At 44.8% G+C, this 23,134-nt stretch overlaps 1 protein-coding gene across 1 annotated transcript in view; it reads right to left on the bottom strand.

Moving 5' to 3' along the window:
- Cwh43 (cell wall biogenesis 43 C-terminal homolog) overlaps nt 1-23,134 on the bottom strand; it is a 46,060-nt gene that overhangs the window by 19,611 nt on the left and 3,315 nt on the right. Inside the window, exons 3-12 of the mRNA XM_075942875.1 lie at nt 20,390-20,510; nt 19,179-19,333; nt 16,645-16,846; nt 15,161-15,249; nt 14,241-14,498; nt 11,740-11,865; nt 8,343-8,422; nt 3,995-4,100; nt 2,324-2,459; nt 999-1,148 (exon numbers count right to left, since the gene is read on the bottom strand). Of these exons, the coding sequence (XP_075798990.1) occupies nt 999-1,148; nt 2,324-2,459; nt 3,995-4,100; nt 8,343-8,422; nt 11,740-11,865; nt 14,241-14,498; nt 15,161-15,249; nt 16,645-16,846; nt 19,179-19,333; nt 20,390-20,510 (1,423 nt within the window). The remainder of the gene's footprint in view (nt 1-998; nt 1,149-2,323; nt 2,460-3,994; nt 4,101-8,342; nt 8,423-11,739; nt 11,866-14,240; nt 14,499-15,160; nt 15,250-16,644; nt 16,847-19,178; nt 19,334-20,389; nt 20,511-23,134) is intronic.

A 23,134-nucleotide genomic window follows, 5' to 3' on the forward strand; every position in this document is an offset into this window, starting at 1 on the left:
TAGAAGGCAAAGGACATTGGGAAATATGTATATGAAATGAAATATATATATATATATATATATATATATATATATATTCCATGTATAGTCACAGATAGGAGCAAGGAACAAATCTGTAAGTAAACAAGTCCATCCATCCATTCCTTTGTTCCTTCCTTCCTTCCTCCCCCCCCCCAATCCCCAACTAAGACAGGGTTTCTCTGTGTAGCCCTGGTTGTCCTGGAGCTCACTCTGTAGACTAGGCTGGCCTCAAACTCAGAAATCTACCTGTCTTTGCCTCATGAGTGCTAGGACTACAGGCCTGTGCTGCTGCCATTACCACGCAGCGGCATTTCCACAGAAAGATAGCTGATGTGTGTTAGAGGGGCCGAGCAAGATGTGGGGCGATCACCAGGAGCTGAGAGTGAGGAGCAATCCTACTGAAGGAGGCTGGAAGACAGGACCTAGCGGAGTGAGTGTGTGTGGATAGCAGCGTTGCCTGTCAGCTGTTTCTGAAAACACTAGAAAAGAAAGGAATGTCACTTAGAGCCCTCAGCTCCCAACAGCGCGGCTGTTTGTGCTGATAACCCTGTAAGGACAGGGGTGTCTTTTTTTCCTGCACTCTGATTTAACGTGCACTTCCAAGCACTTGTGACCTCTGACTTGGTTCTGACATCTTCCTGTTCTGTGACCCTGACTGTCACATCACCTAACCTCCGTCCACCTCACGTCTTCATGTGTAAAATGAGGCTACTATGGCCCTTCACCTACACAGCTCGAGGACTAAACACAGTCACACATGTATGGAGAGCTACTACACAGCGGGAGTTGTGTCTTGCACGGCCAACCCTTTCAGACTGTCTGCATCTCAAGTGCATGTACAACCAGCAACACGGAGAAAATAATCTAACATGTTTCTTTAAAGGAGTAGAAAGTCAGAATGTTACATAAAAAATTCAAGGTAATATTTTAATAATGCCTATCATTTCTACAATATTAAGTAAACCAAATAAACTCACTCGTGATTCCCAAAATGCGTCACCACGAAGTCCACCAGTTTGTTGGAGACGTTAACAGTCAGAGTTATGGCTGGTGCAATCTCGCCCTCTGGCGACGGAAGAAGGTGATGCTCCGATCTCACAATTGGGTACCGGGACAGGGCCATAATCCTGTAGGAGAATGAAAACAGAGCAGCCTATCATGAGATGGGATGAAGGAAATGCACTAAAAAGTCATGTCACGTGACTGGCATCCACTGAGGGGCACTCGGAGCAGGAAAGTGGCAGACATCTGTGGAAGCTGGCTTGATAGTTCTTTGCCTCTTCGGAGTTAGCCTGTCTTGCGGTTGTTACTGTTACTTGTTGTTACTGTAACATCCCACCACCCCTACCCGCCCACCCACTCTCTCTCAGGAGCTGGTTTCCTTCCTATGTAGTACATAGCACGATCTCAGATGGTTGTTGATTTCTTTGTGAAACTGTTTATAGCTGTCCCTCAGTGTCCGCAGAGGACTGGCTCCATGATGTCCACAAACACAGAAATGTCAAATGATTGTCTTACGTAAAATCATGTCTCACTTACATACAATCTCTTCATGCCTTCCTGAGTGTGTCCAACCATCTCTAGATTATTTATAGCATGTAATTTAATGCCTACACATCCATTCATTCCCACATAGTAAATGTAATATTTAATGAGTGGCAAATTCAAGGCATATTTTTTGGGGGAACTCTCTGCTTTTTGAAGACTTTATTATCTTTTCAGTGTGTGTGTGTGTGCGCTCATGCACATATATGTGTGTGGGTGCCCCTGTCTGTGCTCACAGGCCAAAAGAGGGAGGCAGATCCCTCTGGCCTGGAGTCCTGGTACTTGCAGAGATGCCCAGTTAGCTACATGTGTGCTGGGATCTGAACTGAGGTCCCGACGATTGTGCAGCGAGTGCTCTTAAACTGGGAGCCATCTCTCTAGCCCCACTCTTTGGAACATTCTAGAATTTCTCAAATATTTTCAATTTCCTGTTGTTGGAATCCAGGCGTGAAGAAGCTGATGTGGAAGGCCAATGTGTTCTGGCTGTCTGCACTGGAGTCTAAGCTACCTGAGAATATCAGACAGGCCTGTCACTGGGACTCCCCTCCAGCCTTGGCGGGCTGGCCTAGGTGAAGACCCAGTGACCCCCAGCCCCAGGAAGCCACTATGAACATTCACGACAATGTGTAGTGTCAGCGTCGCCCTCCCAGATGCATCACAGTGCGGCAGCCACAGGACAGTCTCAGCTTCCCATCCCAAGCCACTGCTCCCTACCCTTCAGGAGTCTGCTCAGCATTAATCCCCAAGGTCCACTCACCCCCAAGTGTGATCTCTGGTGCTTGGCCCAAAGTCCGTATAGAAGCCCAGCTTCTCCCCCAGCCACATGGTTAGGTCGTTGTTCCCCATAAAGGGCTTAGAAGCATCGCTCTCCAAAATGGTAATAAAGTCCGCACCTGTTTGGGGGAGGGGGCGGAAGCAGACAGTGAGGCAGACAGTGAGACAGCGTCAACACGAAAAAGCAAAAAAAAACTGCAAGGGCTTTGCTGTTGTTTTGTTGTGTGAAGGCAAGGGCTCATTTGGCAGTTGGGGCTGGTTTTGAACTCTTGATCCTCCTACCTTTCAAGCGCCGGGATTATGGATGCAGACCACCACACCCGACAGAACGTTAGTCTTGACCCTCGCCTGCAACCATAAAGCCCCAAGCACATAATTCCTTCTGAGTCATTAGAGGAGTATGACTCTAACCCGTGCTGGATTCTTAGAATTTAATTAAAGCATGGGGCATCTTAAAAAAGAAGGGAGTATGACTTTTCCATATTTAAAAAAATATTCTTGACACTTTTTCCAGAAGCACAAGTAATCTTCATGACTTTCATAAATTCCAAGCGTATGTTCAGAAACAACAGACTAGTGCACATGAGCCGTTTATGATTTTTGAGAACGAGTCTCCATAGGTCAGGCTAGCCTCTTAATGTAACTGAGGATGACCTTGAATTTCTGTCCTCCCGTTACAGGTATGAACCACCATGTCTAGTTTAGGCAGTGGGGGAATTGAACCCAGGGCTTTGTGTACAGTAAGCGAGCACTCTACCCACTGGGCTACATCTTCAACCCCAGGATGGTATTTTAGTTCAAGGCTAACAGCTCCACAGTATTGGTATAAAAATGAGTTTGCTTGCTCATTTTGACATGGAGTGCCTGAGCCTTCTAAACAAGACTAACAGCCTTGTGCTCATGAAGGCACTCACACACTTCTCGGGAGCTGGGCTTAGCATGAGAGATAGCCAGACCCATTCAGCTCTTTGTCATACTACACACTCCACATCGCTGACCTAAGACCCAAATCCCCACGCACTTTGGAGTGCTTCACAACAAGAAAATTCCTCAAGGGCACAGAGGCAAATAAGATTGACCTTGGGGCTTTTTGAAAACATTTTTTAAAATTTCTTTTGTGTGCTCCGGCATTTTGCCTGCATGCACACCTGTCTGAGGACGTCGGATCTCCTGCAGCTGAGTTGCAAACAGTTATGAGATGGCCATGTGGGTGCTGGAAATTAAAGCTGGGTCCTCCAGAAGAGCAGTCAGTGCTTCTAACCACTGAGCTGCCTCTCCAGACCCTGGAAACAATTTTCACGGCTTTACATTAAACTCTTTCTGCCTGTGATCTCAAACCGTTTCCCGGTCCTTGGGGGGGAGGTGGGGGGGGGGAGGTGGGGGGGTGAGAGACACCAGCAGAAACATCTCTAACAACAAGAGTGTGAGCTGAGTCTCCTGCAGGTACTCAGTAGGACAGGCTGTTCCGGATCAACAAGTTAATTGCTCCACGAGACAGGCGTGGCGCAGAAGTGCAGACCTGAGCTGGCCACAAAGCCAAGCCTCTCCAGGAACTTAGAGCACACACAGCAATCCTAAGACTTGGCAACCTGGCAAAAGTAAAAGGATCAACAGTGGTTTCTCAAAACCTGGAGCCAATTCCAGAAAGACTCACCCGTCTGCGTGAGCAGCTGAGCGGACCTCTCTAGATTCGACCATCCCTCGTTGTCATAGCCAAACCGAAAAGGCCAGATGGCAGCGGAGACCACATTTGCTGGTGCCTTAGGAATTGTGGAAGTGATAACTTTGAATAACTATGGACAACAGAAGTTTGGGGGTCCCAGCCCTCTCTACCTCTCCCTGATCAAAGTTCACATTGCAGCAAAGAAAATCCCACAGGCATTTCCCCCAAATCTAATTCATAAAAATAAAACATTTATCCTATGGTTCTTCCAAAGTAAATCTGTGAATTTCTAGCTTAAACTTGGCAGTTCAGAAAAGAAGCCATCTAGCTATCTATACAAGAAAAAGAATAAATGTGTTGTTACATAAAATAGAACACTACCTACTCCGGATAAATTAATCCCCCATAGGAAAAATCATAAACAAATGAAGTTATATGCATACAAGAGAACCATATAGAAATTGGCCTACACAGTTCCGTGTGAATGAATCTCAAAAATATGACTTTATGTTTCAAAAATGTTGAAGTAAGCTGTAAGCGATTTAGCTGGAATTAAAAACACAGACACATGATATTGTCTAGGATTCTATCATAGGATGGAGTAACAATGTGAAGAAATGCAAGAAAATTGATTTTTTAAAAACCCTTTAGGATGGAGAGATGGCTCAGCAGTTAAAAATGTGTACTGCTTTTGCAGAGGACCTGACTTCAAGTCCTACCACCCACATCCTTTGGCTCACAACTGCCCGGGGATTCTCTCTCTGGTCTGAAAAGGCACTGGTACCCAACTGCACATATTTGCATGCAGGGACACACACATCACATAATTAAAAATAAGATAAATCTTTAAACAAACAACTAAAAACCATCTTAATGTTTTGGCTTAAATGCCAAGTGTCCCCACGAGACTCAGGTGCTTAGACACTTGAACCCCAGCCAGTGGTGCTGTTCGGGCAAGTTGTGGGACATTTTGGGCATGCAGCCTTACGTCCCCTGAGGAGCCCAGATGTAGCAGGTCACCAGGCAAGCTCCCCCCACCACATAGAGAACCCTAGTCACATGCCCTGAACCTGTGAGCTGAAACGAATCCTTTCTCCCAGCAACGAGAAGAGTAATCAACACCCTCAGGATAAGAACCTGCAATCCCAGCACTTGGCAGAGGCAGGAGTGTCTCTGTGAGTTCCAGGATGGCCAAGCTACATAGATAGAGCCATCAAATGTGAGTGTGTGTGCGTGTGCGTGTGCGTGTGCATGCACACACACACTCTCAATCTTTCCCCTTCTCTGTAATTCTCCACTCAACAATTCTCTTTCTTGGAGTGCTGAAAAAGCTGCCTATAATTTTTTTTTTGGTACAACAACCATGTTCACATCTTATATTTCTTGATCCTTCACAGATATCTCACTGTGGTTGGTGAAACCCTGTGTGATGAGGCCGTCCCCAGCCTCTCCAACTGTCATCCTCCGCTCCACAACACCTCAGCCTGCAGGCCCCTCTGATACATCTCAGACACGCTACGCTGGCTTTCCCTCAGTCCTTTATACACCTTCCCTTCAGCTGAGTCATAGCTGAATCACATCTAACTGGCTTTTTATCAACTTTCAAGTCTCATCTCAAATGCCAGAGAAGTTTCCATAGCCACCCAGACTCTAGCTCTCCATACCACACAGTCTTGCTTCTTAAAATGCCACCTGGCCTCCAGCCCGAGTCTTTCTTCATTTGTTTGCCTGAACACCATCCTTATTTAGAACGCAAAGTGGGGAGGAGCTGAGATCTTGTCCAGCTTCCCCATGTACCTCTGGCACCAAGCACAGCAAGAGGCAGTCCATGAAAGCTTGCCAAATGAGTAAGTGAATGAATGAACAAGCAGTAAATCAAATCCAAATAACTGCTTTGAAATGAATTTGTGGCTGATATCAGGCATCCTCTTCATATGGAGAATACATTGTAATAATAATAACTAACAAGAAAAAAAGCATCTGAAGGTGCCTGTATTGGTGGTTTATTATTATCTACTGAATAAGAAATGGTTACCCAGTGTGGCCTGGGTTTGGTTTCTAGCACTGCTTAGAGATGAGAAAAAGGGAGAGGAGAGAAGGAGGGGAGGGGAGAGGGAAAGGGTGAGGGAAAGGAGAGGGGAGGAGAGGGGAGGGGAGGAGAGGGGAGGAGAGGGGAGGAGAGGGGAGGGGAGGAGAGGGGAGGGGAGGAGAGGGAAGGAGAAGGGAGGGGAGGAGAGGGGAGGAGAGGAGAGGAGAGAAGAGGGGAGGGGAGGGGAGGAGAGGAGAGGGGAGGGGAAGGGAGGAGAGGAAAGCAGAGGAGAGGAGGAGGTAAGGGAAGAAGGAGGGGGGAAGGGAGAGGAGAAGAGGGCAGAGAAGAAGGAGGGGAGGGGAGAGGAGGGGGGAAGGGAGAGGAGAAGAAAGGTGAGGGAGAACCAGAGAAACATGGACCACAGTCTCCTTCCTCAAAATAGCTTTATATTTAATATAAAAATGTTTTTCCTGGTAGTACAGATTACTAGAATTCAGCAATAGCCCTCGAATTCTAGTTTATCTCAAACTGTAACTCCGGCTGCACTATGAAATACAATTTCTTTTTACCAGAACAGATGGAAAACACAGCATTGCAATGACTTATCCTTGCTTCTGTCTTTTTCTGGAAGAGTAGAGAACATCTAAACATGTAAAACTACAAAATCAAAGGACAATAAAACATCCACAGAATGCCACTATACAAGACATACATAATTTACGAAATCAAGATTTGTTGCTCAGATTTTCCTTGAATCAAAGACTCTCATATCCACATCTTCCGCAATCTCCATTAAACACAAAACACTCTCTTCTTTTAAAATTTAGTATTAAATCATGAATGGAAAAGTAACTCTACATATCAAACGCATGAGTAAGTTGCCATTATTACCTGGGTCTGCATTGACTCAGAATTCAACTTCCTAAATCATTCCATTATGTGATCAGCTTAAAAGGGACAGGACCCAGGGTCTTAAAGTCATCACACTCAGGCCTACCATTAAGTCAAAATAGTGATAAACAGACAGCAACAGAAACAGTGGAGTGAAGGCCCAGCCTACACAGTGGGAAAGGTCTTTGTCAGCTACACATCCTGACAGAGAATTAGTATCTATAATACACAAAGAACTCAAAACTATTTAAACAACCAAAATCCAATTTCTCCAGTAGAGAAATTCGTAACAGGGTGAATAAGCAACTAAATCATTCTCTTCAAAGGAATAAATATAAATGGCTAATAAATATGATTTTTTAAAAAAACACTAAACATCTTTAGCCAGCAGGAAAATACAAATTAAAGCTACGTTGTGAGGATGACAAGTGTCCAGAAAACAGACAACAAATGTGGAGAATGGCAAAGCCTTTGGGTAGTTCACACCCACTCTGGAAGTCGGTGTAGAGGCTCCTCAAACACCAAAACCATGGGACTGCTCAGCAGCTAAGAACACTTATTGTTCTAACAGAGGACCTGGGTTTGATTCCCAGTCCCCACATGTAGGCTCACAACTATCTACAACTCCAATTCCAGGGGATCTGAAGTCGTCTTCTGACCTCTGTGGGCGCCAAGCACACACATGGTGCACATACATATATGAAAGCAAAATACACACACAAAATTAAATACATCCACAGCAACAACTAAACCAAAAGCACCATATAATCAGACTATCCCACTCCTGGACAGCTACCCGAAGTTAAGGAGTCTAAGGTACCACACCACAGAGATTACTTTGCTATAGTACTCCCAATAGCCAGCATTTGAAATCAACCAAGATGCCAGTCAATAGATTGGCGAGTAGAGAAAACAGTGCAAACGCACAAATACGCAGCAGCGGAGTTTTACTGAGCCACAGGGAAGAGTGCAATGGTGTCATTTGCATGGAAATGGATGCAAGCAGAGATCATGCTGTTAAGCCAACTAAGCTAGGCTCAGAACAACAAATGTCAATGCTGTCTCTCACATCCATAATTTAAATATATCTATATAACATAGACGCAGAAGGTGTCTAAAAGAAAAGAAGACGAAAATAAGTAATGGGAGTGGATATGTACATGATAAATAATTTCACTTCATATACTAGGGGACAAATTTAACAAAAAGGAAAAAAGAGTAGAAAAGGGAGGCCAGGCACCAAAACACTGTCAAACAAAGGTTCAAAACAAGATAGTGTTGTGCAATATTATATGTGTGTGCGTGTCTGTGTGTGTGTGCACACCTGTATGTGTGTGTGTCTGTGTATGTATGTCTGTTTGTGTATATGTATACACACACATAAAGTAAAACTTTATCTAACAAATGTTAATTACTTACCCCTTGGCCTAATTTTCTCTCATAGGTTTTGTGCCGTAGTCCTAATCCTAACAACCCCACACCAACAAGCAGCCACAAAACTAAACAAAAAGAAAAAAGAATCATTAAAAAGAAACTAAAACATTTAAATAGTTTTTTCAAAATTGTATCTATTGACAAGGAGTATGTGTGGGACATGTATACATCATCCATACTTTAAAACCAGGCATTTGAAGATTATTCCCTGGGAACATAACAAGAGAAAAAAACACAAAGAGAAATAAACTACAAAATATACATGAAAAGACATTTTTGCAGGCACAAACATCAGGAACAGATGTCCTGAAGAACCAACATATGAAGATTTCAGATCTTTTAGATGTCAGAAATTTAAGAATCAAAATACAGAGTGAGCATGCCTAGTGTGTTCAGAAACAAGAGAGAAAGCAAAAGTCTGACTGGGGAATGGAAGGCTAACAACAAAATAATCAGGGAAGTTGTAAAGAAATAAATCCGATTGTTAGATATAAAAATAGAGGGGCGGAGTGACGGACAGGTGGCTAAGAGCACTGGGCCCAGGTTTGATCCACAGCACACAGCAGCTTACAACTGACTTTTATTCTGGTTCCAGGGGAGCTGACAGCCTCTTCTGGCCTCTGGTGCCCCAGGCATGAGATGGTACACAGACATACATGCTGACGAACACTCAGACTCATAAAATAAAATAATGTTTAAACTAGAAATAAAAATATATAATTTAATGAGTGAGAAAGAGTTCAATGGGCAAGATACAGACTAGAGCAGACAGAGCTTAAAGCAGAACTAATGCAAAGGGCGACACAGAGGCGGGGCCAGCAAGATGGCTCAGCAGGGAGAGGCAAATGCTGCTGAGAGCTTGATCCCTGGTGCGGACCTGACAGAACAAGAGAACAGACTCTGACCTCCTACACATGCCTTGCCCCCCACATACACACTGAATAAACAAACAAACAAACATTTTTAATTTTTAAGAAAATAAGATAGAGGCAGGAAAAAATAAAAGCACTTAAGAACAAAAATCATGGTAGGGCCAATATAACCAAATTGACATCTAAAAAGATGGAGGAAAGAGAGTGAGAAAGCAGCTGAGCAAAACAATGTTGAGGACGTCCCGGTACCGAGAAAGTCAGAGTCTTCAGAGTGGAAGACCAAAGACTCCCGAGCAGGGGGAGGACAAACTCCAGCTCTAGGGGCAGCACAGTGAAGCCGTGACTGCCAAACACATTGAGAAAAATCTCAGTTTAATACGATCCTCCCAGACTATGATGAGACATACATGACAGATTTTACATAACCGTGTGACTCTTTGGGACACAGAATTCAGAAATATTTTGAGGGAATATTTTAATATATAGTTTCAATTGTTGTCTCTTTTTACAATAATATTTTCTCCTCTGGTAATGTTTAAAAGCTTAAGAGTACAAACCAGTGTTTATGTGTCTTTATAGCCTACATAACTGTCACCTAATCAGCACATTATACATTCACTAAACATTTATATGTGATCCAGTTCATTGTAAATGAGTCAGACATTAGGTGACAAGCTTATTTCATGTGTGAGATATAGCTTACCAACACACTCATGTTAACATGTTTAATCTTCCAAAGCAAGAGAAGAAGGATGGAATGAATACATGGTCTCAACTATCAGGAAAAAAAAAACATCTTGGAAATTCTACCTGATAAATTTTCTATATTAGAAGTAAAATAAAACCATATAGGATATTTATGATTGAAATGCCACAATATCAGGGATTTGCTTAAATGTGTTTCTGTAGTTGCAATTTTTCTTTGGGCTGCCAACCAGCTCCCAAATAACGACACGGAGACATCTTATTAATTATGAATGCTCAACCTTAGCTTAGGTCTGTCCCACTAGTTCTTTTAACTTAATTTTAACCTGTGGGATATTCCTTTACACTGGGTGAATATATGCCGCTGTGATTGGTTTAATAAAGAAGCTGACTGGCCAATAGTTGACAGGATAAGATTAGGAAGAGCCAAACTGAGAAAGTTGGGAAGAAGAATGGCAGCATCAGGAGTCACGAGCAGACACAGAGAGAAGCAAGATGGGCATGCTATACGGAGTAAAGACACCAAGTCACATGGCAAAGCACAGATAAGAAATATGGATCAATTTAAGTTGTAAGAGCTAGCTTGTAACAAGCCTAAGCTATTGGCTAAGCATTTATAAGTAATAGTAAGTCTCTTTGTCAGTTATTTGGGAACTGGTAGGAAGAAAGAAAAGTCTGCTCACATTAACCTGTTTCTATTCTTCTACATTTTGCCTTGAGACTTTTTCTGTTTTTCATTCTGTATGTCCTACTTTCCTGTTTCCTCCTTGTCTGGCTCGCTGGTCAATGGCATCTCCCTGCCATCTCCTCCTCCTTTATCCGCTGAGCCTAAATTCCTCCCCCTACTCACTCTCCCTGCATGGAAGTTCCACCTCCTCCCTCGCTATTGGTCAATCAGATTTTCACTAAACCAAATATGTGCCTTGGACAAGCACACACCTGTAAAACAGCAACAAACCTTTACATAATTAAACAAATATTCCACAACACAAACAAATGCCATACAGCTTTACATAGTTAAATTAAACGCAGCACATATCTGCATAATTAAACAAATATTCTTCAACATGTTTCAACAAACCCAAAAGGCAGGAAGGAAACAAAGACAACTGGCAGCAAAATACAGAGTTGTTGTAGCCAAGTGAAGGGCTCAGCAGGCTTCTTGGTACTCTTGAATCTCAGGTTGGAAAATAGATCCAACATGAGGCAGGCATGGAGGCACATGCCTTTAATCCCAACCCTGGGGAGGCAGAGATAGGATTATCTCTGTGAATTCATGGCCAGCCTGGTCTGCAGAGTGAGTTTCAGGATAGCCAGAGCTACATAAAAAGACCCTGTCTCGGGGCTGAGAGATGGCTCAGAGGTTAAGAGCACTGCCTGCTCTTCCAAAGGTCCTGAGTTCAATTCCCAGCAACCACATGGTGGCTCACAACCATCTGTAATGAGATCTGTTGCCCTCTTCTGGCCTGCAGGCATACACGCAGAAAGAATACTGTATACTTAATAAATAAATAAATATTTAAAAAAAAAAAAGACCCTGTCTCAAGCTGGGCAGTGGTGGCCCACACCTTTAAACCCAGCACTCGGGAGGCAAAGGCGGGTTCTCTGTGAATCTGAGGTCAACCTGGTCTACAGAGGGAGTTCCAGGACCGCCAGGGCTACAGAGAGAAACCCTGACATGAAAAAAAAAACAAATAAACAGAAGACCCTCTGTCTCAAAAAGAAAAGAAGAAAGAAAGAAAACAAAAGTAAAGAAAAAATTTTATTCATCAAACTTTTTTAAAGGCAAGTAAAACTATACTTACTAAGTTTCATGTATTTTTCACTCCTTCTCAAAAGTACTTTAGAACTATTTTTTGTTTGAAGAAGAAAGTCAAGGTTTTTCTTAGGTCCAAACAGCATATTTAATCCAATAATTACCATTATGGTCCCTGTTGAAAGAGAAAAAAAACCCCAAGGTCCAAATCAGGAGCAGAAGGAGAGAGAGCATGAGCAAGGAACTCAGGACCACTAGGGGTGCACCCACACACTGAGACAATGGGGATGTTCTATCGGGAACTCACCAAGGCCAGCTGGACTGGGTCTGAAAAAGCATGGGACAAAACCGGACTCACTGAACATAGCAGACAATGAGGACTGCTGAGAAGTCAAGAACAATGGCACTGGGTTTTGATCCTATTACACGTACTGGCTTTGTGGGAGCCTAGGCAGTTTGGATGCTCATCTTACTAGACCTGGATGGAGGTGGGTGGTCCTTGAACTCCCCACAGGGCAGGGAACCCTGGTTGCTCTTTGGGCTGATGAGAGGGGGAGAGTCGATTGGGGGAGGGGGAGGGAAATAGGAGGCGGTGGCGGGGAGGAGGCAGAAATCTTTAATAAATAAATAAGAAAAAGAAAAAAAAAGAAAGAGAAAAAAAGAGGGATGGGGCATAACTCCGTGGCAAAGGCGTACCTAGCACTCATGAGGCATTGGATTCAATACCCAGTATCGTAAAAGATAATGCCTTCTATCAACAATGGTGAGATGGAGGCTGGAAAGAGGGCTCAGTGGTTAAGAGCACCTACTACTTTTGCAGAGAATAACATGGAGGAATCTAGCTGGTACTCAACTAGAAGCTTAGAACTGCAACAACAACCTGCCTACAAGCTATGCCCACTGGTTCAATAGTGGCATGGATGTTATGGGAGTAACCAAGTCCTGTTTTTTTTTTTAAAAAAAAAAACCTGATTTAGGCCCACTCAATGAAATGAAACTCATGTGTTACACTGTTACTGAGGCCAAGAACCTGGAACTAGACTGATCATGGGCCCTAGGGGAAACTCACTGCTATTATTCTGCTAAATGGTCATCGCAATAAAATGACTCCTCGTGACATACTGATGTATCCATAGAGCAGTAGCTCACTCAACCCTCATCACAGACTCATCTTCTTGCAGAAGATGTTCATTAACATAGAGACCCACAATTTGACAAAGTACAGAGCGTGAGAGACTACACAGTGCTCAGTAAGGGATGTCGTTAACACAGCTTTTCCTCAAGGCCCAGGACTATGCAGAAGAGGGGGCAGAAATAGTGTGTGAGGATGGCTCCAAGGAAACCTCATTTTTAGACTCAACAGGACTGCTGGATGTATGAACTCACAAAGACTATGAGAGCATGCATAAGACCTGGCACAGGTTCAAGCCAGACAAAATTCCCACAGTCAGACGGTGGCTTCTCCCCTGGAGTTTGCTCAAAGACTGCACCTACAGGATATTTAAAGCCCCCTCCTTGGAAGCAGCTGTGTTATCCCCTCCATCCCAAGATCACCCAGGAGAGCTTTACTCATTAAACCTAGACTTTTAGTTCAGCTTGATTTAGCTTATTGCATCAGCAGAGAAAACCACTACCAGAGATTTCAAAATACGTATCAGGTAGGGAGGTAGGGGAAGATCTTGGAAGAGTTGGGGAAGGGAAAAAATATGATCAAAATCTATTGTGATATTCTCAAAAAACCAATAAAGACATTTTGTAGAAAGCTGCCCAACATTGCCAACTTTCCTTGCCTGGTTACTATGTCACTCTTCTTATTAAAGAAGGTTCTCATTCATGCGAAGCTGAGACAAAGCCCAGTTTCACAGGTCTGTGAGCAAGGAGAATAAACTAGCAAAGCCCATCATTCACAGTGCTCCAAAGAAACAAAGCCAGGGACAGCACGGCTCTTACTTTCTCTCCCGTCCTCCACCAGGCAGCACCCCGAGCAAGCTGGAGTAAGAAAAAGACACCGGACAGAGCAGAGCCCGAGAGAGTAGACCCACCTGAAAGAAACCACAAGAATTACAAAGTTTGCAAAGCCCAGCACCTGCAGAGAAAATGTAGGTAACTGGGCACAAATTCCACCCATAATCAAGAAACTATTTGTAATTGATATCTGCTGGAAGAGGGGGAAATCGGTTTTCCTCAATAGAGTGGCACCGGGTATATCAGTGCTACAGTAAGGGCCAACATGAATCAGACTCTATATTTTTTTTATGGGTTGTTTGTTACTTGGTTTGTCTTAATAAAGAAAAAGAAGGTGAAGTTGGGTGGGTAGAGAGGTGGAGAAGGATTTGGGAGGAGTTGGGGTCATGGTTCCATGTTCCTCTAAGGGGGTGAAAGTCCCAGCCAAGACGGGAAATAGGGAATTCTCAGAGATCCTGCTTCACTTCACAGTGAGTCTTCCAGAACAGCCTGTCCTGACAGAGGTAGAGCTCAGGGGATAGGAAAGTGAATGTCTTCAGGAACTTGGGTCAGTTTCTTTAACAGGATCTGTTGACATGGACTCACCCAAAAGCACATCCGATCTTTCTCTAGCGTAGACACCTCCAGGAACAAACTTGAAAGCTGTGCACCAGGCACAGAAAAATATTTCTAAAAGATAAGTGATCATGCCTGTGGTCATGGTTTCCCCAGGGTTTGTCCCAGAGTTCACAAGGTGTCCAAGTACTTGAGGCCACACAGAGCCCGTGAAGACGGCCAGTACACATCCAGAAACAGCTGCTGCCCACGTATGCAGGTAAAGGAGACCCATGGCTGAAGCTGCTCCTGTTTGTAAGAGACAGGAAAAAAGAAAAAAATAGGATGAGAGAGGCAAGAGAACAGCAAAGCTTATGGCATGACCAGTTCTTAGCGGGTGAGTGCTGGAAACCTCAGGAGACCACTGGTTGGTGCTCAACTCCCAAGCAAACCAAAGTGCAGCAGCTGAACATGGCTTGTTCCCAGCCACAGCCTGGCACTAGCACTCCTAGAGGTAGACAGTGCAGCAAATCTCAGGTCAATGCTTGTTCTTTGGGAAGGGGGGATCCCCTGTGGCATCAGTGGCCCCCGAGGCACAGGCACCATCTGCATCAATTGGAGGAAGAGATTCCCTGTGAACAACCCTCTCCAGCAACATCAACAGACCCTATAGGCATATGCATGACCCATACCAGTTGGAAGAGCAGACCCATAGGCACAAGTAATAACCACACTAGCCAGAAGAACTGGACAATACACTAGATCAAGGCACCCAAATCCCCTCAAACTTCAGTTGAGACAACCCTACTCAACCTGACAACCAGCCAATCACCAGAACCCCTGGCCATTCAGGCCAAAAGACATTAAACAAAACAGACAATAAAGGAACAAAAGCATTCTTCAAGATATCTACAGCAGACCCTTCACTGTTAGGGGCAATGACAATGAGACTTCAGGCCAGTTCTACATACCTGTTGCCCACCAGGCTAGCCCAGCGTCACAAAGCCTTGATGAACCTGAAAGCATCAATCCACTGGCCAAGCCCAGCAGAACCACACCTCTGTAAATAAATGAAAATAAAAGGTAAAATCAATACATCGATCAAGCATAGATCAGAAAGCTATCTTCCACCCCTAGCTACATCCATTCATATCACACAGTGGATACGAAGCAATGGCGAGAATGAGAGCCGCTGGGAACCAGTGCACAGAACACTCAAGGAGAACGGATGGGGTGGCTCAGTGAAGGGTCGGTGCCTAGCGTACGGGAGGGGTTAATGTGCAGTGCCGAAAATAAAATGAACAAAATAGAGCATTGAAGTAGCAAACAGTCTAACACCAGAAGTCTCTCATGGTCAGTGTAGACACAGTGAATTCCCATCTCTTAAGTTACAGCTCATAGCAGCCACTAGAGATCTCACATGAGTCTGCCAAGGACCAAAGGACGAGTCACTGGCAATGTTTGTTGTGGAATTGTCTTTATTCTCTCTCAGTATTGCTTTTATCTAGTGTCTTCCTAAAGTGAGTGACAGCTTAACAGTCTCACTTATTTTTAACTACCACAAGCTATTTCGTTGTTTTGTTATTTTTATAAAAAGTTTAGGGGCTGGAGAGATGGCTCCAGCGGTTAAGAGCACTGACTGCTCTTCCAGAGGACCCAGGTTCCATGCCCAGCACCCACATGGCAGCTCACAACTGTCTGTAACTCCTGTTCCAGGGGATCTGACAACCTCACACCAATGCACATAAAATAAGTTAAATAAATCATAAAAATTAAAATAAAAAAAATTTTACAGGAGAAGAATTTAAAGTGGGTTGGAAAGATGTCTGGGCAGTTAAGAACACTTGCAGAGGACCTGGGTTTGGTTCCTGTCACCCACATGGTGGCTCACGGACATCTGTAAGGGCCGTTGCAGATGTGACATCCTCTTCTGGCCTCTACCAGCATCGGGCACCCACACATGGCACAGATGAACAGGTAGGTAAAGCACCCATATACATTTAAAAGTAATAAAAACTGAAGTAAACATCAGTGGGAAATCCATTAGCAATGGGAGCTACAATATAGTATTGCTTAAATAGCGGAAATCTAACTTCAAACCTGGCACTGGCGACACACCAGGCACTGTTTTAAGACTGTCACCTGTATTGTTTACTCAGTCCTCTTAAGTTTAGACCATTCTGTCCATCTGCAAAGGAGAACACAGGGAAGAGTCTTGGCTCTCCCAGTGACGCTGAAATCTATACCAACACACACGCAATGCTGTCATCACAGGGGCTGAGAAGAATGACTAGCAGATGCCATGCCCACAGACAAGGGATTCCCCATGCTTCCCATACAGGAATTTGGGGCCACTTCAATATAGCCCTCAATTCCCCTCAACTTCCCCATGATTCTCTAGTGCAGAGCAGACACCCTTCTGGCTCCTCCCCAGAGCTAACAGAGCTGAACTCACCCAAATGGGTTAGGATCGGGCCCTGGATGAGGGTGACCACTCACTGCCCATCTGGAAACAATAGAGACCTCTCCAAAGATCCAGTGAGTGAGGAACATGAGGCTCCCAAAGGCAGCACCTGGCAACAGCCAGCTATGTCGAGAAGCCACGCCCTTGGTGACTTCGCTGGGCTTCTTCCCCTCAGAGGTATTGTAGTAACCATCTAGAATTTAAAGGGAAAAAAAGGAAATAGGGAAATAATAAAGGTAAAGAGTGTGTAGCTTCTGTTTCTACCAGACTCTCTGTGGCTGGAAATAGTTCATGGCTTCAAGAACTTGCTAGAGTTCTTGCTAGAGGGGATATTATATCTCTGAGAAGTTGAATGCGCGAGAGCTATCTGATGGGAGGGACCATTTCTGGCTAGCTATGGGGTGTCAGGAGGAAAACAAGTAGAACTCACAGGTAAAACTTTCTTGTAGAAAGCTGCTAAATTCATGCAAAGGTAACGGAGTGAGAGAAATATGGGCAGGAAAAAGAGAATGTTGTCTCAAGAGAATAGGCATTATCCAACACGAACGCAACATGCTAGCACCAAAGGCTGCTCCCTCATGATCAAGCAGGGTCTCCCATGACCCCAGAGAGAGACATATATAGATTCCCCTGGGAAGGGGAAATAAACAAAATCTTCTGATAAAATTGGGAGCATGCAGAGAGGGGGTGGAAGGGGAAAGGGAGGAGAGAAGGGGAGGAGGAGGAAAACATGAGGGAACAGAATGGGGATGGCCGAGATGGGGGAAGGGCTGAGAGGGAGAGCAAGGAAAGTAGCTTTGGAGCCTGTCCTGGAACTAGCTCTTGTAGACCAGGCTGGCCTCGAACTCACAGAGATCCTTCTGCCTCTGCCTCCCGAGTGCTGGCAGAAAGAGATATCTTGACTGATGGACCATTATGGGGCTAGTGAGAAACTGGCACTAGGAAAATTCCCAGGAATCCACAAGGATGGCCCCAGTTAAGACCCTAAGCAACAGTGGAGAGGGTGCCTCTCTGATTACAGGGGAACTGGCTTTCCCTTGTAATCAGATTGATGACTACTTTAACTGTCATCATAAAACCTTTATCCAGCAACTGATGAAAGCAGATGCAGAGATCCACAGCTGAGCACTGGGTTGAGTTCCCAGGATCCAGTCAAAGAGAGGGAGGAGTGATGATATGAGCAAAGGGGTCAAGACCATGATGGGGATACCCACAGAAACAGCTGACCTGAGCTAATGGGAGCTTACTGACTCTGAACTCACAGCAGGGGAACCAGCATAGGACCAAACTAGGCCTTCTGAATGTGGGGGACAGTTGTGTGGCTGGGGCAGTCTGTGGGGCCACTGGCAGTGGGACCAGGATTTATCCCTAGTACTTGAACTGGCTTTTTGGAGCCCATTCTCTTTGGAGGGATACCTTGCTCAATCTAGATATGGGGGGGAGGGTCTTGATCCTGCCTCAGAGTGATGTGCCAGACTTTATTGACGCCCCATGGAAAGCCTCACCCTTTCTGAGGAGTGGATTGGGGGTGGGTGGGTGGAAGGTGGGGAGAGCAGGAAGAGAGAAAGTGGGAACTGGGATTGGTATGTAAAATGAGAGAAGATTGTTTTAAAAAATAAATTAAAAAAAATAGTATCTCATCAAACACTCTAAGAACCCAGTATCCTGACTGCGTTTCCATGAGCCTCGGCTGTATGAGCCCTTTACATGATTCAGTTCATCTTTGCCAGTGTCTGAGGTCTGCAGTGTTACAAATCCCATTTCACAGGTTAGAATCCAAGCCCAGAGAGATCAACTAACTGGTCCAAGATCACACAGCCAGTAGAGAAACTGACAGTGGCTAAGGCAGTGTGCCTCCTTAATGAAGTGTCACGCTGGCCTGGTCCTGCGTGCTGTGTGACTCGAGACGCTCATCAAAGCCCCGGCTTCACACACTAAATTGAGGCTATAGGAGTCAGCTGGGGTGTCTCCAGCCCCTAGGACCCAACGCATCTTCAATAGAAAGGCAAAGAACGCCTGCTGTGTTCAGATCCCGGAAGGGTCTGAGGTTTGGAAATAATGGCACAGAGCGGATGGGTGCTGAGAAAGGAGACTCCCATCCCAGACCAGGCAGAGAAATGGAGAAGACAGGAGAAAACTGAGCTGAAGTGCAGGATCCACTCGAGTCTCCGATGGACACGCGGGCACATCCCGCCCATGGTTCTCTCATTACTTACTGCCACTCGTGTATGCATTGCCAAGGAGCCAGGGCAATCTGCCCACATAACAGCCATAACAGCCCATCGTCTGTGTCCATTGCTGCGCAACAAGAGGGGCAACCGACACGGAGCCACACTGCAGAAAGCTATTTTTATAAGTTGTCTTAGAGCTGGGGTTTAGCTCCGTCGGTAGAGTGCTTGCCTGAATGAGGTTCTGGGTTTGATTCCCAGCACCACTGAAGAGAACATTCCTTTTCAGATGTGCTACAGGGAGGAGCCAGATGCCACCCAAGAGAAGATCCCCAGATAAACTGACTATACCCTTACCTGTGCCAATGCAGTCAAACATAGCTATGACGCTCAATGTCAGGATCACTCTGTTGGACATTGGATAACTCCAAATCGGGTTCAGTGATGTGTACCATATCCGGAGGGCAACGAGAAGCATGTGTCCCAGAATGAATCCCCAGAGTTTGAGGTACCTGGAAGTGAAAGTAGTTTACTGAAGACTTTAAGTGTGGATTCAGTGTATTACGCCCACTGTGGATTTATTTCACAGAATATGGCTCTGCAATTCTGTTTCTGATCATCTTCAGGGATGTCTTTGACTTACTTAGCCTTTGTAGAGTCTGGTACCTAAGCAACTTACACTAATTTTTCTAACAAAATATTTTTATTAATTATTTTGGAATTTCATGCACGCTGGTCACACTGGCTTCCCATTCCTCCCAGGTTCACTCTCTCTTCCTTGTGCCCTCCTCCCCCATTGTGGAATAATCCTTTTGTACACTGTGAAGATGTGATACTCTCATTGATAATTAAGAGCGGACTGGCCAATAGCTAGGCAGGAAGAGGTGAGGCAGGAGACCTAAAGTGAGAGGATGCTGGGAAGAAGAAGAGTGGAGTCATGGGGAGTCACTAGGAGACGTGGAGAGAAGCAAGATGAGCCTGCCATGCTGGAGGAAGGCACCACCATGTAGTAGAGCATAGATAAGAAATATGGGTTAATTTAAGTTGTAAGAGCTAGTTAGTAACAAGTCTAAGCTATTGGTTGAGCATTTATAATTAATATTTAAGTTTATTGAGGAGCTATCAGTCCCAATTAAAAAAAAACTCCACTTACACTCGCTCTCTCTCTCTTCCCAAAAAAACCACCACGTCCAATTTCTGTTGCCCAGGAGACCAGTGAGATGCCTTAGCAAATTAAGGCACTTGCTGCCAAACCTGGCTACCTGAGTTCAATTCTCTGGGACCTACATGGCGAAAGGGGAGAACCAACTACTGAAAGCTGTCCTCTGGATTCCACACATGCATGTGTACACACACATACACACACACACACTCGGTCTCTAGTACCAAGAATAATCTTAACAAAATAAGATTAATAGCAAGTATTTGCACTTTACTTTCTGTAAAGAAAGGCGGACTTTTACAAGGCCCTGTGGAAGGGAAAACTGCCCTGAAACTAATGGTCAGAACTTCGCTCCGGGAACTGGTCATACCTGCTTATCTACGGGTACCTAAGACGTGAGTCATACCTTTGCAATCCACTTCCTGTCCACCAGCTCACAGCTTGCACTATCAGCGAAGAAGACACGCCAAGAGCAAGGACCACCAATCGAAGCTGGGCATTCGGAGCCTCAAAGGAGGCTATGCTGCCTACAAACAGAGAAAGGAGAAAGGAGAAATGAGCCGGCAAGCATGCCCTGGCACCCAGCAGTCTGCATTTGATAAGTGTTATGTCTGGTTCAGTCTTTGCTTTAAAGAAGATAGAACTAAGAGATACCTATCATCATCATCATCATCATCTATGCCCCAGCAATGCTTAAGCATACATGAACAGCCCATTTATAGAGGTTCTCCAGTTGTTTCTATCCTGGCCAGTCCTAGATGCTAGTGTTATTGTCATATCTAAGGTTCCACAGTCTTCCTTTATGCTGTCTATCCAGCGCTTTTTGGGCCTTCCTCTTCGCCTTATCCCCTGCGCTCCTCAAAGCAATGCTATCTTCGGGTATCTGCCGTTATTCATTCTCATGCCATGGCCAAAGTATCTCGAGCCCCCTTGCCATATCCTGTAGTTTACTTCCTTCTGTAGACGGAGATGTTTCTTCATGTCATCTTTGCACAGTCTCTTCATGTGATGTCTAAATCCTCCTGAGACATGCCACCTCAGACACATTCAGCAGCTGTTCTGAGGAGTGTTTCATTGTCCAGGTTTCGGAGTTGTAAAGAAGGCAGCTCAAGACAAGTGTCTCATGTACTTGTAATTTTGTTGTCTTTATGTCTCTTGTTGACCAAACCTTTCCTAGTGCCTGGAATGCAGCCCTCGCTGTCCCTATCCACCTCTTGATGTCTGAAATAGATCCCTCCTTTGAACTGAGGTTTCCTCCCGGAGAGACAAAGTTGACTGTTTACTTGAGGCTCTGATTCTTTATTACAATGTTAAAATCCTTGTGCGCCCTTCTATGTGTTGTACTGAGTCTTCTCCATGTTTGCTTTCATACCAAGGTCTTCACTGACTTCCACCACTCTATTTACCATGGCCTGCTGCTCATTTGAACGTTCAGCAAGCAGTGCTGTATCGTCGGCCAAACGTAAGTTATTGATTCGCATATCACCTATCTGCATGTCTATCTCCTCATCCTCCAGGGCTGTTGTGCTTCTGTTAGTTCCAAGAATATATTAGAGTAGTGTTGAGAGGACGCATCCCTGCAACACTCTACGACTGTCTTAAACTGATCACTTAGTTCTCCACAGACTTTGACTGATGCAAAGGTAGCTTTATAGGCATTATTGTCTAGTATTCTTAGGATTTTTCTCTGGGTACCTGTAGAACCTCACTGTTTCCCAAAGTCTTTCCTCCAAACGCTATCAAATGCCTTTCTGAAGACGATGGGGGAATATTAAATATCGACAGGAGCGAGATAGAGAAAGTTATCAAGAGAGCGAAAGGCAGGAAACCCCGGGAGCGGATGACATCACAGTAGAGGAGCTGGAGGCGGCTACAATAGACTCAGGGGCCGAGGCGCTTCTCAGACTCCAGAGAAATGGGAACATAAAGTGATTCCCATGGAATGGAAGCACTCAGTCGTAATTCCCATCCACAAGAAGGACAAGCAGGACTCCTCGAGTTACAGGGGCGTTAGTTTGTTGTGCTATAGCAGCAAGATCTTCTCCTCCGTTATGCTGCAAAGGATCAAGGGCCGAACAGAGGAAATCCTAGCAGAGGCCCAGTGTGGATTCAGGGCGAACAGGATCACAATTGATCAGATCTTCACTTTGAGGCAACTGGCAGAAAAATGCGAAGAATTTGGAAAAGACTTATATGTCTGCGACATCGGCTTATACAACAGATACCCACACACCTTCTTCATTTGTGTTCATTTGGGTAGGATTCTCTCATGAGGTCCATCAGGTTAGAGGACACCACTCAGTAGCTTTCTGGCACATTCGCAAACTGTCACCTATCCCCACTAGTTACAGACCACCCTCTCCACACCCAAAAGAAATCCCCTCCGCATCAGCATCACTCCCGCCCCCCACCCCCAAGAGACCACTAACCCGTCTCCATGGATTCTTCCGTAGAATCTTACAGTATGTGACCCTTTCTGGCTGGCCTCTTTCTCTCAGTATAACACTTTCAAGGTGTGTCTTTATTGTCGCCTAGATTAGCCCTTCATTCTTTTATGGCTAAATAATATTCCATTACAGAAAGAAACTCTATTCTTCTTATCCATTTGTCAGGTGCTAGGCATTGCTTCTGTGTCTGGACTTTCGTGACTAACGCTGCTATGAACTCGTGTATGCAGGTTTCTATATGAACAGAGGCTTGCATTTTTCTAGAGTGTATGACAAGGCGTAGAGCTCGGCTTACTATCCAAGGTCCTGCCAAACAGTTTCCCAGGGCAGCCAGGCTGCTTTATAGTTTCTCGCATTTCCATCAACAAGTGAAAACTGGATTGTTCCGTGTTTTTGCCAGCACTTGGTATTGTCTGTTTTTTTTTTCTTCTTTATTTTAGCTATCTGAATGAGTCAGAATAATCTAGGTCAATGAGAGTGAATTCATTTCATAGTGAGTTTTTGTCGCTGTTGCTTCTGAACCCTATTTCTAAAAACAAGTTAAGCACCTTCACGGGGAATCTCAGAACTGGCTGCACCGTGCTCTGCCTTCTTCAAGCACAGGGAGAGCAAAGGGCTGGTCTGCTTTCCTAGGGACTCCGAACACTGCTCCTGAAAATGTGACATGTCAGCTCCCAGACGGATCTGCCCGGTGTAGGTCACCA

The sequence above is a fragment of the Microtus pennsylvanicus genome, chromosome 12, assembly GCF_037038515.1.
Source record: "Microtus pennsylvanicus isolate mMicPen1 chromosome 12, mMicPen1.hap1, whole genome shotgun sequence".
Classification (NCBI taxonomy): domain Eukaryota; kingdom Metazoa; phylum Chordata; class Mammalia; order Rodentia; family Cricetidae; genus Microtus; species Microtus pennsylvanicus.